Source organism: Ambystoma mexicanum, chromosome 9 (assembly GCF_040938575.1).
Source record: "Ambystoma mexicanum isolate Mex_15411 chromosome 9, UKY_AmexF1_1, whole genome shotgun sequence".
NCBI classification, from domain to species: domain Eukaryota; kingdom Metazoa; phylum Chordata; class Amphibia; order Caudata; family Ambystomatidae; genus Ambystoma; species Ambystoma mexicanum.
The window spans coordinates 816,917,659-816,934,663 of record NC_090931.1 but is presented as its reverse complement, the minus strand read 5'-3'; the positions used below and the strand labels follow the sequence as shown (position 1 = coordinate 816,934,663).

Below are 17,005 nucleotides of genomic sequence, written 5' to 3'. Positions count from 1 at the left end.
GGAGGCTGTTTCCAGAGCTTTTGACTACTCGTCCTGGGACTCTGATTCTATCAGGGCTTGTTCCTATGTGGGCTCTTCTTATCATGACTTCCCCTTTCTTAATTCTAGATAACTCCTGCTGATCTCCTTGACATTCTGCCACATGGCTTTTTTCCGGTCTCCACCTCTGACTTTGTATTCATCATCTCTTCTTCTATTCTTATTCGTACCCATTCCTTCTCTACTCCTCTCTATGCCATCTTCTCCTCTGGTCCTTTTTTAACCACATCCTCCTCTCTCCACCACCACCTCATCTGATCTTCTCCGCACCTCAAACCTGTATCAAGTCTGTCCTTTCTCCGACCGCCTCCAAACTTTCACTGCTTCCTTCTTCAAATGCCCGCACACTTGGTCTCTCTAACTGGGTTTTTATGTATGAGTCTTTCTTTCCCTAAAGTAGAGCTTTCGCTGAAGGCCTGCAACTGTGTGTGGTTATTTCCCGTAGTATAGGGCTGGCTGGCCATACATAGGTTTATTGGTTCAGGTGTGTTAAATTGTGAAGTCCCGGTTTCCTGCCCCGAGCAGACTGAGTTAGTAAAAAGTTCGTCTGCCATCTTGTTTTTCAGATGTTAACTGCCCATGCGCATGTGAAACACAAGATTAGTGTATTTCCTTGAGCTGCTAGAGGGGCTCTTAGTGAACCTGCTCTACATCCTGCTATCTGCAGCATGCCGTCTGTTGCTCTCAGCAATGCATTGCTGTCAAACTGGTAATCTTTGACTGCACCAGGAATGACTCTGAATCACAGACCTGCCTTTTGTAAAGGGCCTCTGTGTTCTCCTAAACACATAAAAGTGGAGCTACGGTCTAGGGAATATTTCTTAAAAGTGCCAGTCAACGTTATGTGGCAATGGGAATCCTCCCCACACCACCCCTTGGTTCGGCATTATGGGGCAGTGGCAGCATCCAGCCCCCCGCCCCCCAGGTCACCTCTCACATACCCCAACAGTCAGGCATGAGGCAATGTCAGAGAACTTGCACTCCAAGCATGCAGCAGCTTTTTTCCGTTGCCACTATGCGGTTTGCTCCCTCTGGCTTTTCCCCAGATGATTTCTGCTGTGCCTCAGCACTATCACCCAGTCTCTGGCATGTGTCCACTAGCCCTCCTTCCAGGGTGCATGGCATCACCTTATCTTCGTCACCTGGTCTGCTCTCTGGTTTAGGTCCAAACAGCAGTACTCCACCAGCGGCTTTGCTCAGCAATAGCAGCAGATATCTCCATCTCTACCTTGATTCCCGCTCTCACCTTCTTTCTGTGTTGTCCAGTTTTCCTCTGTTCTGGTAGTGGTTCTTATCAGTTCCTAGTGATTCCATCGACAGCCAAACCATCGACAACAATACCATTGACAAAAAAAGCACCTTAAAAAAAAAAAGGAACACTTTTTTTTTTAATATGGGGAGTTCCCCCAAAACCCACTTTTTTAAAACATTAAAAACACATTTTTTATTGTTTTATTTGTGTTTATCAAATTTTCATTGATTTTACAAAAGTGTTGTCGAAGAAATCTTTGTTTCTGTGTTTGTGTTTTATCTTACAACTGTAAGTCAATTTGTCCTTTGTATACTAAACTTGGTCTTCTGTTTCTATTTCTGGGGACCTTGTCAGTTGGGTTTCTGATCTGAGGCACTCCGCCAACGCTGCTTTGAGAATCTTGGCTGCCACGCGCGTCCAGCTTGTTTTGTTCCCGCTTATGAGTCGATTCCACCAGGTTTCTTCTTCTCGCAGTTCAAACTGTCAAGAAGTTCCCCCCTTCTCACCCGAGTTCGATCTTTGCTGGATTTCTTGATCGATGCCTTCTTGCGTACTGCTCGAGTCTTGAATAAGGCTGCACGAGTCTCTTCCGACTCCAGCGTGCGTTCAAGTACCGGGATGCAGGGGTCCAGGAATCCAGGAAATAACAGGGTGAGCAACTACCACACGAGTCTAGGAATCAAGAAAGGAAGGAATGGGACTAGAATTGGGTCAGAGTGGAAGAAGCAAGGGAAACAATACCGGGAGCTATGGAGCACACGTCTGGTCGCTACTTCGCAATAGCATTGAGACGCGCGGGGCTTGGGGGCGTGGCATATTTATGGAACGTACTACGTCCGCCGTGAAGGCTGGTGCGAGGCGTGTCACGTGATACGGCCATGTTGGGAGAAACAATGAATGCAAGCCCCGCCGTGACAAGGACCAGGAAGTCCAGAAGGGGCGCGTTCTGTGGGTCATGACACAAACGGTTTCAGCAGAGAAGTTAAGTAGGCCATTCTCAAAGCGGAAGTTTCCGGGCATTTTATAACATGGTGGTGCACTGTTTCGATTTTTGTGGGCTCTTTGCACAATCTGCAAATGGCGGAATTGGCTTTACCTCTTATTACTCTTGTCTCGTTGGTTGGGAGGAGGTTTAGTCTTGCCCTTATGAAAGTTTGCCTTAAGCCTTTATCTGAGAATCTTCTAATGACTAGGTTGATATCATTTAGTTTTTTGCTTTGCCACGGAAGACGGTTGGATGCTGTTTTTTCTTGCATGTATATCCAATCTTGTTTGTCCATCTTCTTCTTGATTTTGGTTGGATTTATGAGTAAATCTTCTTTGGTGCAAACAATTTGTTCCAATGTGTTTTCTTTTTCTTTTGCCCAGGCTAATAGTGCTTTGCATTGGCCCTTTTGAATTTCTTGGTCGATCAGTTTGTAGTGCGCTGGGGCTTCTGTCATGGTTACTTTTCTGTAAAGTGACATTTCATTAGCGTCTACTGACACTTTCAGTGAAGACAATCCTAGTTCTCTTCTGATTCCCGCAATTGATGTTGATTTTGGGAGGCGCATCACTTCTTTCCAAAAGCGGCCTTCCAGCTTTTCCCCAGAGACCCAGTGGGATGGCGAGGAAAGCTTCACCTCCATAAGTCAAGGAGGGGACAACTTTGGCTTTGTAGAACCTTATAACCAGAGCATTGAGAAGTGTCCACATTTTCTATCCATGGCTGGTGCCTGAGCAACCAGTTTCCTAGTTTTTTCCCACAGGTAGGTCTGCATTTGTGCCTCATTCCCGTGCTGTCAATCATCACTCCTAGATAATTGAAGTTTTTTTACGACTTGAATTGTGATGTTCACGATATTCCAGCACTGTGTTTTCTTCTTTTTTGCTGTTTTTTCTAGGTTGTTCTTTGAAATGTAGCTGGCTAGGTTATTTAGTTGACGTTGCAGCCCAATAGGAGTTTGGTCAAGGAGCATGAGGCATTTGCTTATAGCAGCCTTGGGACTGTTGCGTCTCCCAGTTTCTGAGCAAAAGTTCTAAGCTCTGTGCCAGAGTCCTTGTAATCGCCGAGAAACGCAGTAAAGAGCGCTGGTGCCAGCGGGCATCCCTGCTTCACCCCTCGGTTGATTGGGATTTCTTCCGATAGTGCTCCGTGTTGGTTTAGCTTCACTCTCATTGATGTTTCCCGATGTTGAGCTTTAATTGGTCCCAGGATTCGGTTTGGGCATTTCCATGCTTCCAATTTGGACCATAGCAGGGTGTGATCAATCTTGTCGAAGGCCTATGTTAGATCGACAAAGGTAACGAAGACCTTGGATCGTTGTGTTCTTTGTGAAGCCCGCTTGGAATGGATCCCAACTAGGGGAGTTTTTTGCCCATTTTTGGAATCCTTTTTGTAAGAGTGAGCCGTAGAGTTTCCCGATTGTATCCAACAATGCTATCAGCCGATAGTTGCTGGGATCGGATCGATCTCCCTTTTTAAAGATTGGCACCACCGTCACTGTTGTCCAAGATCGGGGTATTGTCTTTATGTTTGTTGTTGCTTTAAAGACAAGACTAATGAACGGGGCCCAATCGTTGGGGTTGTTTTTCAAGTCAATATTTGTTATTCCGTCTGGGCCGGGGGCTCGACTTGACTTTAGTTTGCGGATGGTTTCTTCAATGTCTTCGATGTTTGAGAGGTCTTCCCAGGGAGAGCTGCAACTGGGATTGTACGACCAGATTGAGCCTTGAGGTATTTGAAACAGGGCAGAAAAATGGCTCTTCCATCTATCTTCGCTCACTGTGTTGGCTAGTATGAGCTCCTTGTTTTTGTCCACTAATTTTATGAGAGACCAAAATTCCCTGGAGTTTCTTCCATTCACCTTTTTAAGCATCTCTTCTGAATCATTTTGGTAAAGTGTCAGGTGGTGCGATTTTATCCAAGACCTGTATTTTTTTGCTTCTTCTTTAAATTTGTTTTTGATGTGGATCGGTGTGGATTTTGACGCTTGACGTTTTAATTTTCTTATCTTGCTGCGTTTATCCACGAGTAATTTGTCGTATTGATGGGGTCCTTGTCCGCCTTTTTTCTGATGTTTTGAGGGTTTCACCTGATATTGAATCAGAAGTGGTCGTTAGTCAATTTCGGGCCTATTCTTGTTAAATGTTTTTTCAAGTTTCTTTTTGTAATTAGAAGTCAAATCAGATATCCTTTCTGCAGTTAGCGTTAGGTGATTTCCTTGATTCGACACTTCCACCTTTTCCTTCATGGTGTGCTTTGTGTGATGATTCGTGGACCATGTTATTTGGAAAATATTATGGTCACTTCCTTCCGTTCGTAGAACGCTGAAGGAGGTTTTGAGATTTAACATTTCTCCCGAGGCAAATATATAATCAATGGTTGCCATTTGATTGGTTCTTTCCCAAGTTGGGATTTGAGGTGTTATTGGTTGGAGCTGGGCTGTATTGTGGATATTTCTTGAATTCATAAGTTTTAGCCATTGCTGTCCTCTTGAATCGCCTCAGAAATTGGCTCTGGTTATAGGCGGGTGGAGGTTTGTATTTGGGCATTTGGCGTTTAAATCGCCACAGCTGACTATCTGCTTGATTTCTGAGTTGGCCTGAATCTCGTCGATTTCTGTTTCGATTGTTTGAAGAAATTTTCATCCGAGACTGAACTGGGGTTCCAGCAAGTTGTTATGATTACAATTTGGGATTCCCAGGTGTTGTTTGTCTTTTGATCTTGTTGTACCCACCTCACCAGTACTGATAAATGGCTTTGCGAGGCGGATAGTTGCTTTTCAATTGATAGACCGCACCCTGAGCGCACTGCGACCAGTAGGCCAGCAGAAGGGCAACCTTTTTGTCCTCTTGTAGCTGGGGAGACTGTTATTTCGTATCCGTCCATTGCTGGCGTGGCAATAAACCAGGTCTCCTGTAGCGCTAGGATATCAAAATCTCCCAGATTTATTTTTCCTGTTCTCATCAAGTGTTTAAACCCCCGTGTGTTCCATGAGGCCAGTTTTAGTATTGTCGAGAGCGGTTCCATCGGTTTTTCCCCAGGTGTTTCCATTTCCGCCCTCGTTGATCGCTGCTATTTATTAGATGAGTCTGAGTTTGCTTTAGGTAGCCAAGCCCAAAGTTGTTTTATTGGAGCAAAGGCGAGGCCAGTTTGTTTTTTTTTTTCTTTAGTTTCTGGTGGTCCTTTTTTTGTTTGATCCCCTTCCCTTGTTATTTCTTTGTCCGTGTTTTCTTTTTCCTTTTCTTTGCCACCCCGATTTGGGGATAGTTCCTTTTTTGCTTATCTAACGTCACAGGTCTGGAAAGAAGACAATGTTGGCTTCATGGGCTGTTTTCCGGGCTATGGATTGCTCCAGGTCTCGACCTGTGTTCAGTTGACTGGTCACTTGCTGAAGCACGAGCAGTGTGTTTATCAATGGTTTGGGCATTCGACTGAAGCTCTGTTAGGAGATAGCCTCTTTGTCGTAGGGCCTCATTTGTCTCTTTGGACTGTTTTATTGATGTGGTTTCTTTTATATGTATGTAGGCTTTTGCCTTTCTGTCTTGGTGATAAGGTTCTACGAGGGTAATGTCTTCTGGGTTTAGGTGTTTGAGGGCCCTGATGTTTCTAAAACTCTTCATAAGCGTCCCGCGATTTAGGATTACTGCTTCAGAATTTTGCTTAGTTTGTTCCATCTTGAAAGTCTTTGTTCGCTGCCAATACTTTGTTTGTACTTGCGAGATCCACGTTTTTCTTGGTCTAATCGGAAGGTCTTGACCTCTTGAAGACGAACAACTTGGGGTTCTGCGCGGAATAGCTCTTTCCTTAGATCTTTATGAAGTGGTTCTTTCTGGTGGATTGTTCACCTTGCTTTTCTCATCTCGTCTGTTGTCACGATACATTGTTTGTCTTTGTTTGTGCGATGGCGTTCCTGTTTCGAGCTTGTTCGAAGTCGCCGGCCCTTTAGGGTATCTTGAGCTTTCTCTCGAGTTTGGAGATGGACAGGTTGAGCTCTTGCATATTTGTTTTTTTGGCGATTGATTCTTATTAGGGTTTTTTTGGCAGAGTTGCTAAATTGATTACTGTGTCCTTTTTGACGTTGGTTCTGGCGTTGAATGTGTGGTGAGGTTCATGGAGGTTTTGTCTGCCATGAATTCTTTGATCGATCTTGGGGATTTTTGTATTTGGTGTTGTGGTGCCGTTTGAATTATCGGTGCACTTTTTCTTTGATGGGCAAAAGAGAACACGTTTTGTTTGGTCTTCTCTGGGCCTGCTTTCTTGACCATTGTCTCTTTGATTGGTTGTTTTTTTTGTTCTTCTGAATTGCTTGTTTGCTCCTGCTGGGGCCTGTGGTGGAGGCCAGGCTTTCTTAGTGATCCTATTGTAAGGCAGTCTTCGCTGTCCGTATTGTGTGACTTGTAAGCCTCTTTTTCTTTAGGGTCTAGGTTTTTCTTTGTTTTTTGTCCATCCTGTAATTTGCTGGTAAATCTAAAGAGCGCAGGGCTTGGCAGCAGCTCTGTTTGAGATTCCATTGTTGATTGATGTTTTTTTTCTCCCCTTTCGACTCTAGGAGTCAGCCCTTTTGCTTTGTCCTCTTGATTTTTAGCCGTGATGAAACCTTCAAGGAAAATTAGTTTCGTATGCGTTAGTGCAGTTAGGGTCGTGTGATCCTTAAGCGTGTCTTTAAGAGCCTCGTAGAGTTTTCCGAAGGGCGCTAAAGCTATTGTGATGGTCGTCATTATGGTCATCATGTCAGTTTTTTTTTAAGGGGTTTCTATTGAGGGCGGGTAGCTTTTACGATGGTGTCTGACTGGCGTACTTGGGGATGACTCGTGTCTTGGTCTTTCTGAGGACTGGTTGTGAGATAGGTGGATTTCTCTTTGAGCCCTCGTTGAGCAGCTTATCGTTGAGGCCCTTGGCGTTCTCGGAATCTGCCAGTCTTCTTCAATTTCAGTGGCCGGGTTGAGCTAAGGTTGCTCTTTGTCATTCTGCGGCTCTTCATTGAGAATGGGGACCCGCAAGGGCAAGGGCTGCGGGGTGGCGCTTGGTTCGTTCTCCCTTTCGCTAGCCTCTGCTTGGACAGAAGGTGCCTCTTCCAGGGGGATTTTGGAATCGACCTGGGGATGTACGCCGGTAGTGAGCGGCGTTAGGTCTTCCACCATTGTGTCTGACTCTTCTGTAACATCCCACTGGGCTTTGTTGGTTGTCGTAGGTGTTTCAGAAGAGAGTTTGTTAGGCTTTTGCTCAGGGAGGTTTCCCAGCTCTGCGGTGTTAATTGTTTTTTTTTCAATTCCATGCTTTTGGCTGTTTTACGGGTTTTTGGTGCTGGCATAGGATCCATTAGTGCCTCTAGGATCTCATCGTCTGTTAACTCGGTGAGGACTTTGTGTTTCCTTTTGCCTTGTCTTGCAAAAAAGTATTTGAGAGAATTACAAAATGTTGTTTTTAAACATGCTTCTTTTGTTGGGTCTTGTTTGTCTGCTTTGTTTTTGTGCTGTTTTCGATTTTTTTGCAATTGTCTTTTTTCAAGTGAAGGGTTTGTGGTTAGTTTTTTTTTATAGGTTTTTAGTCCTGAGTGCCCCAGATTCTTTTTAGGTTGGGCAATGTCCACTTTGTTTGATTGTTCTTCAGTTGTTTTTTCCTGTTTGTCCGTCTTTTGTGGAAAGAGTTCCTCTAAATCGATGATTGGGTGGGTAACCTCGCACTCCACTAGGGGCGCTCTTGTGGCCAGCGAGGACGTCGGAGCAAGGAGTGAGTGAGGCGTATATTGCTCTGCCTGGCACTCAAGGGGCTCCATCCCCTCGTCGACTGCCGCCGCGTGGACCTGGGCGATGATCTTCAAAGCGGCCCCTCTGCCAGTCAGCCCCTCTGTGTCCAGGGGGCATGACTGGTCCGCAGGCGGGGCCTGGGACTGCCGCCCCCGTTCCAGAACATCGTAGTTGGGCGTCTGGCTCAGGGATTCCACCAGCTGATCGGACTCTGCCGTGGCTCGGGAGGGCGCCCCCTCTGATTGCGCCCTGCCGCTTGAGTTTCCCAGGGCTTTTGCTATTTCATGTTGTGAGGTGTTGTCAGGCTCGCTTGTACTCGCACCACCCGTTTGAGCAAAGTCCCTCGCAGCCTGTCCTTCGACAGGCTGTATTGGGCTGCTGCTAACAGGTGGGAGTTGCTGTGGGACAGAGTCTGCCAACAGTTCCATTTGTGCTTGGTCATGGCGAGTTTCGCTTTGTGCCTGGTCAATGTACTTTTGTGGTTTGACCTTGTGGACTGGGTCTTGAGGTAGCAACTGCTTTGTTTGAAAGTTCTCGCTCATTGATGTCTTTTTTCCCTTTGTTTGCAAGTTGTTACGCTCCAGCGAATTTGCAAAAGGTGCAGAGGCTTTTATATGTGGGGGCGTAGAGGGGGACATCAGGCCTGTGTTTGACAGACCTGGCAGGCGTAATCTGGGGATTTGCCTTGGTGGAAAATGCCATGTTGATTGGGACGTCGGGTGGAAACTTCTCAGGCGCCTTTTTTCAGTGTCTTCATTTTCCATCGCTGATTTTGCCGGTGGGCTTTGTTGACTCATTTTCTAGTAGCTTTGCAGTCTTACAGTCCTGACAAGGACTGCAAAGACTGCACACTCAAGACCACACTCTGCGGCCCGCTCCGCGGTGTGGTGAAGGATTTGTAGTAAAGATGCCTCGCCTCCGGCAACAATGGAGACAGGAGAAAGACTGCAGACTGCAAAGACACATTTTTACTAAACTAAACCCTTTACTATTTAAAAAAATGCATTCAATGTTTTTTTTCGATGTATTTTTTCCAATGGTAAGGTCTGTCTATGCTTTGGATTCGATGCAATTACCAGATACCGTTCTTATCTTGTACTCATTGCTGCAGAGCAGCTCTACGTCACATATCCACTGACTGGCCATCGCTCAACTTACTCATTTGGATTACCCGTGGTACTACTACTCACACGACTGTTCTTCGAATCCTGAGCCACTCGCCAATATTACTCCGATAGAAGGCTACTCCCTCCGGATCTCCTGGTTCCAGGGAGCTTTCCTTTCCGACACAGTACTGCAAGCTGGGCACTCTGACCAAAATTACAAAGCACAGATTCCCAATATGGTGTTTCGCCACACATTATAGAGGCCATTTCACCCTTATATTCGAAGGTCGGTGAAAGGTTTCTATGTGTCATTGGGTATCCTTTCAATGGATTCAAAGCTAGCCCTTCGTTGATCTCAATGGGCCCTGTTAGATATCCGCTAAGACCTCAGTCTTATGTTGTGATACAAGATTTGACAGTAAATGGATGCGTTTCTTCCTTTCTACAAGTACAAGACACAACAAAACAAAAAATAAATCACAGCATTGGCAGAAGTGGCTTGCGTGTGGATATAGTTGAATTCATAATGATTCTGGTTGCACTCTATGAACAATGCTCCTTTCTGAGTGTGGACCTTGACCAAACAAAATAGCAGTAGCATTTAGATATGGGAAAGCTTTTCCGCTATCTAATGACAATCGTACGAGGTCCAAAAAGAAAGAAACAAAGCAACTATTTGTTTGAAATCCCTGAAAAGGACACACCGAAAGCTATGTGCTGCTCTTTTCCTATTGTCTAGACCACATTTAAACAGATTGACTCTGGGACCCGCCTACTTGGTTGTAGACGTTTCACTGCATTTGGTGAAACCGACGTTTTGCTGCTTCTTTTTTATGGAGGGGTGGGTTACGGTGCATTTTAGTTTGGTTTTTAGGATAGTGGGGGTAGGGGGTGGTCGAAGGGTATGGGTGGCATGACCTCATAAAAAAATGCAGCAAAAAATGTGGCAAAAAGACCCAAGCGATCAGATGTCCCTGATCTGTAACGTCCTGGTTTTATGACTGGCAGGAGAACATTAAAATTCTAGGTGAGTCCACAAAGGGCAAGCCAAGAAGTAAACCTGGCATTAGTCTCAGGGCAGCTCCAGAGAAGACAGTCGCAGGACAAGGTCTCAGTTTCTTTCAAAAAAACCTAATTGCCTGACCATCTGTTGGGCCAACACTCTGCCACTGCTAAGATGGCACTGAACTACCTGAGTCCTCCAAGGAGGACTTTGCTCTCAAGGACAGACAGCTACTTTTACACAATGCTGCTGTCAGGCTTCTATGGCCGAGGCTTCCTGTCCATGATGCTTACCTGGAGAACTGACAGATTACATGGCATTGTGGTGGCACGAAAAGCAGGATGCAATTGGAAAATGGACCATGTTATGGAGGACCAGTAGGGATGTTGGTGCAGATGAACGCAAGGGGGCCACCATCTTGGTGGGCATTATGGCTGCTCAAGTGTAACCATTCCCAGCTGTCTAATGTTTTTCCACTGGTGCATAAGTGATGGAGGAAGTATAGTGATCAGCAACACCAGCGCATGCCCACTTCCATAGATGCTGTACATTAGAACGCAAAGTGTAGAGAGGGGCTGAGGGGGGAGTTACATTTTTTGCTAATGTTGCTTTTCTTTTTCATTTTCTACCTTGCAGTTCACTCCGCTGGGTCTTTCCTGGTGGGTTTGGGCTGCTCCATCCTGTTTTACCTGTCCCAGGATGTTCATGATCCCCTTTGGCTCTGGGGACATAGCTAGTCTTGTTCTACTGCTGATTTTTTGCCGTGGCCTTAGGAGATGGGTAAGGTTTTGGGTGAGCTTTACTAAGTCATGTACTGCAATCATTTTTGGCCATGACACCAGCTCTCCTGGTTGGTGTTGTGTGGTTTCAGACAGCACAGAGACCCCCACAGGTAACTTCTGAGTTATACCAATACTAAAACGTGCTGTAAACTGCCTGTTCTGATGTTCACACATACCACTAACAGACCAGTGGGGGTCTTCTCCAGGGCATGAGGTACTGCGCTATTGAATTTGGCACTTGAGATGATGTGCTAGTACAGCTGGACCATGGAAATCACCTCACCTCTCAGAGGGGGAGTCAGTAAGCATGTTACAAGAGAGCATCATCAAGGATGGCCTTTTCAATTGCCTTTATAATGATGGCATACATGCGTGGTATGACTTCACTACCTAAAACAGTGGATGATTGGTTGACTATTAGAGAGAGAAGGGTTATATTAGAAAAGTAGAATAAACAGCAGTTAGGAATTATACCAAGGTCATCATCTTCGAGCTGTGATGGAATGATGGCCTGTTCGTCAACTTCTTTAAAGAGGACTTCATCCTTCACCTAGAAACAAAAACACAAAAACAGTCTTAAAACCCCCGTAAAGCAAAGTTTAATGATTTAAAAGCCTGGGATTTTATAGGGATTGTTGTTTTCACCCTCTGCTCTTTTCTTTTCTGGGGATATGCCATCCCTCTATTTAGGCTTACGTGCTACTTGGCGGGAAGAATTCTCCAGATTCCAAAAATCAAGATATAAACATTACTCAATTGTCCAAACCAAGGAAAGCAAACAAGAGCAATTGCTCACCATCATCTACACACCACTCAGCCTTGGAGTCCTCTACACCAAGGGGTTTCAAACCATGATCAAGGCACATGAAAAGCTGTGGATTATGTAAGGAAGGCATGGTAGCAAAGAGTAAGACAGACACAAGTGATCACAGTTCAAGGGTGTTTATTGTACTTCAATTGGGTCTGAAAAACGCCTATCTAATTCTAAATCTAAAGATGGGAGCAAGCTGTGAACATCAAATAATAATAACGCAGTCCTAGTCGACTGTCAAAATAAAAGGGCCTATAGTAATAAACCTATTGCCAATCCTTACACTAGTACAATAAACGTGTGCGGGAAAACATGCGTCTTAAGAAATGGTGTTAAAAAAGTAATGGGTCAGAATGACCGAGTTCTCGGGTTTGCTTCCCCACGTTTTCAGCACTGGGCAAGGGGGCGCACTCAGGCTCTATAATACACTCTGGCTTCTGGGCACACTCTGGCTTCTGGGCACAAGGACGCAGTTCAAGACAAAGGCCAGGGCCTTCCTTGAGCACGTCTCTTTCTCATACCATAGTCTCTTGTTCGCAGGGTGTCTTGGGTGTGGACGAAACAAAGTTCTTTTCAGAGTTCAACACAAACTATCGTTCTCCAGGATGAAACGTTCACCATAGGTCTCCCTAGGTCGGGCTCAAATCTTTCATATACAAGTTTGCAACACTTCACAGATCGCCCTCAGCCGGGCTCAGACCTGCTAGTTGCTCACTGTTCACCGTGGGTCTCCCGCAGCCGGGCTCAGACTTACTGTTAATAACATTTTCTTCTTTCAAGTCAGTTTCTTAATCTGTCCCAGGTCTCCCACAGCCAGGCTCTGACCTTTTGACCACAAGTTCCTTAATCTCAAGCAATCTCCTTCAGTTGGGCTCGGATCAGTTATTGTTCACAAGTTTATGAAATCGAAGACTTTCGACTGTGCGAGGGTTTTTAGCTAGACCTTCGCATGACCACTTCGATTATTTCACTTCTGTGGTTCACAAATCTCATACCGAAGATATGGCATGCATCAGAGAGAGACCTTAGACTGGGCACTTGCAATATGCCAGACCACTCTGTCACTCCACTGCTCTCGCCGTTTATCAAAGTTCATCGATCACAGATAATTTCAGTTCATACTTCTATCTTCACTTCTGCAGCTTCTATGAAGCCCAGTCTTGCACAAGTTTACTTCAACTCACCAACTGCATTCACGGCTTGGATCTGAAACCCAAAGACGACACCGCAATGTCTGCTCCACCTCCCCGACGCTTGCTCTGGTGCGCAGGAACAGCAGGTATCTTACATACACAAAGTATGTTTCACAAGTTTAGCTCCGCCTCTTAGGGTCTCCCTCAGCCGGGCTCAGACCCTCCTGCCACTTACTCGGATCTCCCTTTGGATTTGTAAAGTTTAAAAGTCTTTGGACTTCATGCCTCAGAACACACCTCTCTGATGTTGCTCCCACTTCAACAGCTCCATAAAACAGCATTCCTTGCCTTTGGGAGCTGCAGGAGTTTAGGGGGATGAGTGGAGGTCAGGGTCTCACTGCCTGCCCCTCTGAAGCCTTGGCTCTCCTGGTTTGCCCAGGGCAGGATCTCTAGTGTGGGTACCGCCAGGCGATCCCAGCTGCCCCTGGTTTGGTTCTCTGGAGGTACAGCTGCCACACCACACTGCAGCCTCCCCTGTATTCACAGGTCCAGTGCCTGGGCAGTTCTTCCTCCAGGCCTCCAAGGGTCTCTCCAGCTCGAATTCTCCTCTGGCTTCTCTACACCCTCCAACATCTCCAGCTCACTCAGAGTGTGCCTATATGCCCGGCCCTTTATACTGAATGGGAAGGTTAATGGCTTTTAGGTAAGAATGATTGTAACGGGAGGCTTGACCTTGCCTCGCCTCATTAGTGGGACAAAACGGAGACTGCCCATAGGAACTCATAGTACATTGGTTCCTATGGGTAATATTTGTGGCTCAGGTTTGCCTCTTCCTCGTCCCAGTGGTTTTAGGAAAAAATAGTATGGAGGGATTATGGGAGTTGTAGATTTTCTGAAGGATACTGGAAAAACCATGTGGGTTTTTATCAGGATGAAGGGGTTAACTGTAGTGTTGTGTACAAATGGGTTGTTGACAAAAGTATCCCATAATGACAGAGGGGACGTCGGGTATGGATGTACTGGAACAGGGGGAATACCGTGTCTGGCCCGAGGGCATTCCTCCCACAGTCTCCCAGGGTCCCTTCCCAGGTGATCCTCCCTCGCTTTTCCGCCCCCAGTGTTGGGATCCAAGACTGAAGGCTGAGTCAGGGATCCCTGGGAATAGCATGGGAGAAATGCCTCAGGTTTCTCACAATAGCCACATTTTTACCAGAGAATATCACCATATTATCTTAAATTAGTGTTTTCAATGTTAGAGTCAGAGGTATCTGCAAAGCTAGGCTATAAACCACCTTGCCAATTCCCCGACCACACCTTACTTACAGTGTGATCAGGACATCAAAAGCAAAATGGAGAGGCTACTAGGGACAGTACCCAGGGATTTAAGTGCAGAATATTCACAGCATATATTTTTCAGTGCACACTTTTTATTGCAATGAAAGTCACCCCCAATAAAATCATTGTTTGGTTTGGGAAAGTGGATGGTGAGTTTGCACAGATGGATGGTGGTATGAGAGTTAATGGGTGGGGTGTGCTGGGCATGTCCCCCTGCATTCTGCAGGTGAAACAAGTAAAACATGTGGTATAAAACCTTCTGTAAAAAAGCATTTTTCTTTTTCTTTTTTTTTTTTTAAATCAGCAGTAAAAACACATGGACACATTAGGTACACGCTTGTGGCTAGAGGATAGAAACAGAACAGAATTTTAGCACACAGAATTAGCATACTGAACACAGTGTATACTATAAGGACATTAGTGCAGCAGCAATGTCTATGGTAAGAAAGTGGGAGACAGTGAAGCTAAAACGACTCCATCACAGTATGTGGGTTCTGAGTCCATAGACCAGACCTTAACTACCTTGTTGGGTGCAAGGAGACACCAAAACAACAAGGCTCTAGGAGTAATTCCTGGATCGTGGCATAGATCTTTGTTTATACCTATCTATATAAAAGGTAGTAGGAATGATCCAGCTAACTACCGCCTTTTATCTATGGTAGACGTCACTGGGAAAATGTTTGCCCTGTCACTCCTTAAAGCATTACAGGAATTGGTTATGCTAGATGGGATCCTGGGAACATTTCAAACAAGATTTAGGGCAGGGTCGTCAACAATGCATAATATCCTGCTTGTTGATTCCCTAGTAAGAGCTGCTGTGAAGAAGGATGCATTGCCTCTGTATTTGTTGTTTGTCGATTTGCATGCCGCATTGGACACAGTGGATCGTGGCAGGTTATGGGAGAAGCTGGAGCACATGGGGCTACCCCCATGGTTGCTGGCAGCAATTCAGCAATTACATGTCTACACAAGTGCACATGTACAGCTGGATGGTGGAGGCGTGGGTTCTGGCGCGATCCCTACCTTTTGTGGGGTAAAGCAGGGCTGTGTGCTTGCGCCTCTACTTTTCAACTTATATTTGGCAGATCTGCCTGGTTGTTTGTCACTGATTAATCAATGTTCTCCAAGAATTGGAGGTGAACATGTTGACTGGCAATCCTACGGGGATGACATTTTGATCTTTGATCACACTTATGTTGGTGGGCAGCAAACAGGTTAATAAATTACACTGAAATGAACAGCCTAGTGATGAATTTTGAAAAGACACAGTTTATGTTTTGTGGCAAAGGCACATCCTATCAGTCAAGGACATCTGAGGGTATCATTGATCGAGTGATGTCTTACAGATATCTAGGAGCGAAATTGATAAGGGGCAGTATGTAATTGAAGGCAGAAAAGATGCGTAAGGCCTGGGTACAAACTTTGCTTATTAAGACATTTTAGACTAATACAGCTGGCTTTAGCTATGCAGGGATCATTAGGTTATACAAACAGAGCTTCTGCCCGGCTGTATTATATGGCTTGGAGGCAACATATATGAATGAATTTAAAGGGCTCAAGAGGATTGAAGGAAAATGCTGGCTCTATCTATTTGGCTTCCCAAAATCGATTCCTATTGAAAGAATACATTAGGAAATGGGGTTGGTCTCTCTTGAGTCGCAGGTTAAGATGAGAAGAGTTTTCCTAGTACTTATATCTTGGAAGGAGCCTCGTTGTCCCTTACTTAATTATTTGGGACGGGTAATGCGCCAAGATAAGTCAGGTTAAGGAATGCTGTCAATGGTCGAAAATGGCGTTGGTCTTTTTTTGATTTGGTGGATTGGTCCACTGATTGGGCATTCGATTTTTTCAAATTTAAGGATGAGTTGGTTATTAAGGTGCAGGCCTGGGTTTGGGTCACATATTTCTCGCATTTGGAAGGCCTGCATAGTTATCAGAAGCACTTTGAAGCTTCATATACGTTTTTGACTCCGCAGACTTGCTTATTGAAACATCCCTTAGTTTCTGTGCATAGATTTTATCTTCTGCTTAGATGTAATCTATTGCCCACTCTTTCTGTTCTGGGGCCCCAATAAGGAATTCCCTGGGATGGTCGAACATGCCGTATTCGTAAAGATCCTTTGGAGTGTGAGATGGATAGGCATATTTTGACTGCTTGTCTGGGAATGGAGGGGTTACATATTAAGTTTCTTACACGTTTTGTTTATCGATTTCAAAGTTTGACGAACACCCATGGCAGGTGGAACTTGGGACCTTTCTCTCCAAAATCATTCTTTCAACATGCAGCGTTCTCCAGGGTTCTAACCTATCCCCCGGTTCTTCAAGGACTACGTGGATCATGGATGCCCTGGCACGTGTGATTGCCACTTTCATTTCTAACTTCCAGTGGTATGCGTATGACACACAGCCCTCCTTCAGGCTACACTAAGCCACCTCCTTTACCTCGCTCATATCTAACTGTCTGCAATTCAGTCAGGGTGTGCTGTAAAGGCCCTCTGCCTAAAAGCCAGTAAGACTGAGATCGTTCGCATTGGGACTCCTGCTCCTGTTTTCCCACTCCCACTCTGGCCGGCCTCCCTTGGTCCTGCGCCCGCACCAACCTGCAAGTCAAAAAAACTTTGGGGTCATCTTCGACTCCACTCTCTCCTTCTCCACTCATATTTCGGACATCTCTAAAAAATCCAACTACCAGCTGCACCTCCTTAGAGGTACTCTTCCTTTTCTCACCTTCCACCAGCGGCACACTGTCTCCAGAGCCCTGGTTCTCTCAAGGCTGAACTACTGCAACAGCATCTTTCTCAACCTCCCTGCC

General features: G+C 45.5%; 1 protein-coding gene across 6 annotated transcripts in view; it reads right to left on the bottom strand.

The window, feature by feature from the left end:
- The window catches only part of NME9 (NME/NM23 family member 9), an 808,977-nt gene that overhangs the window by 376,235 nt on the left and 415,737 nt on the right, over positions 1 to 17,005 (bottom strand). For all 6 annotated transcript variants that reach the window (XM_069615815.1, XM_069615818.1, XM_069615816.1 and 3 more), the window contains one exon: positions 11,389 to 11,464. In XM_069615815.1, coding sequence (XP_069471916.1) covers positions 11,389 to 11,464 — 76 coding nt within the window. The remainder of the gene's footprint in view (positions 1 to 11,388; positions 11,465 to 17,005) is intronic.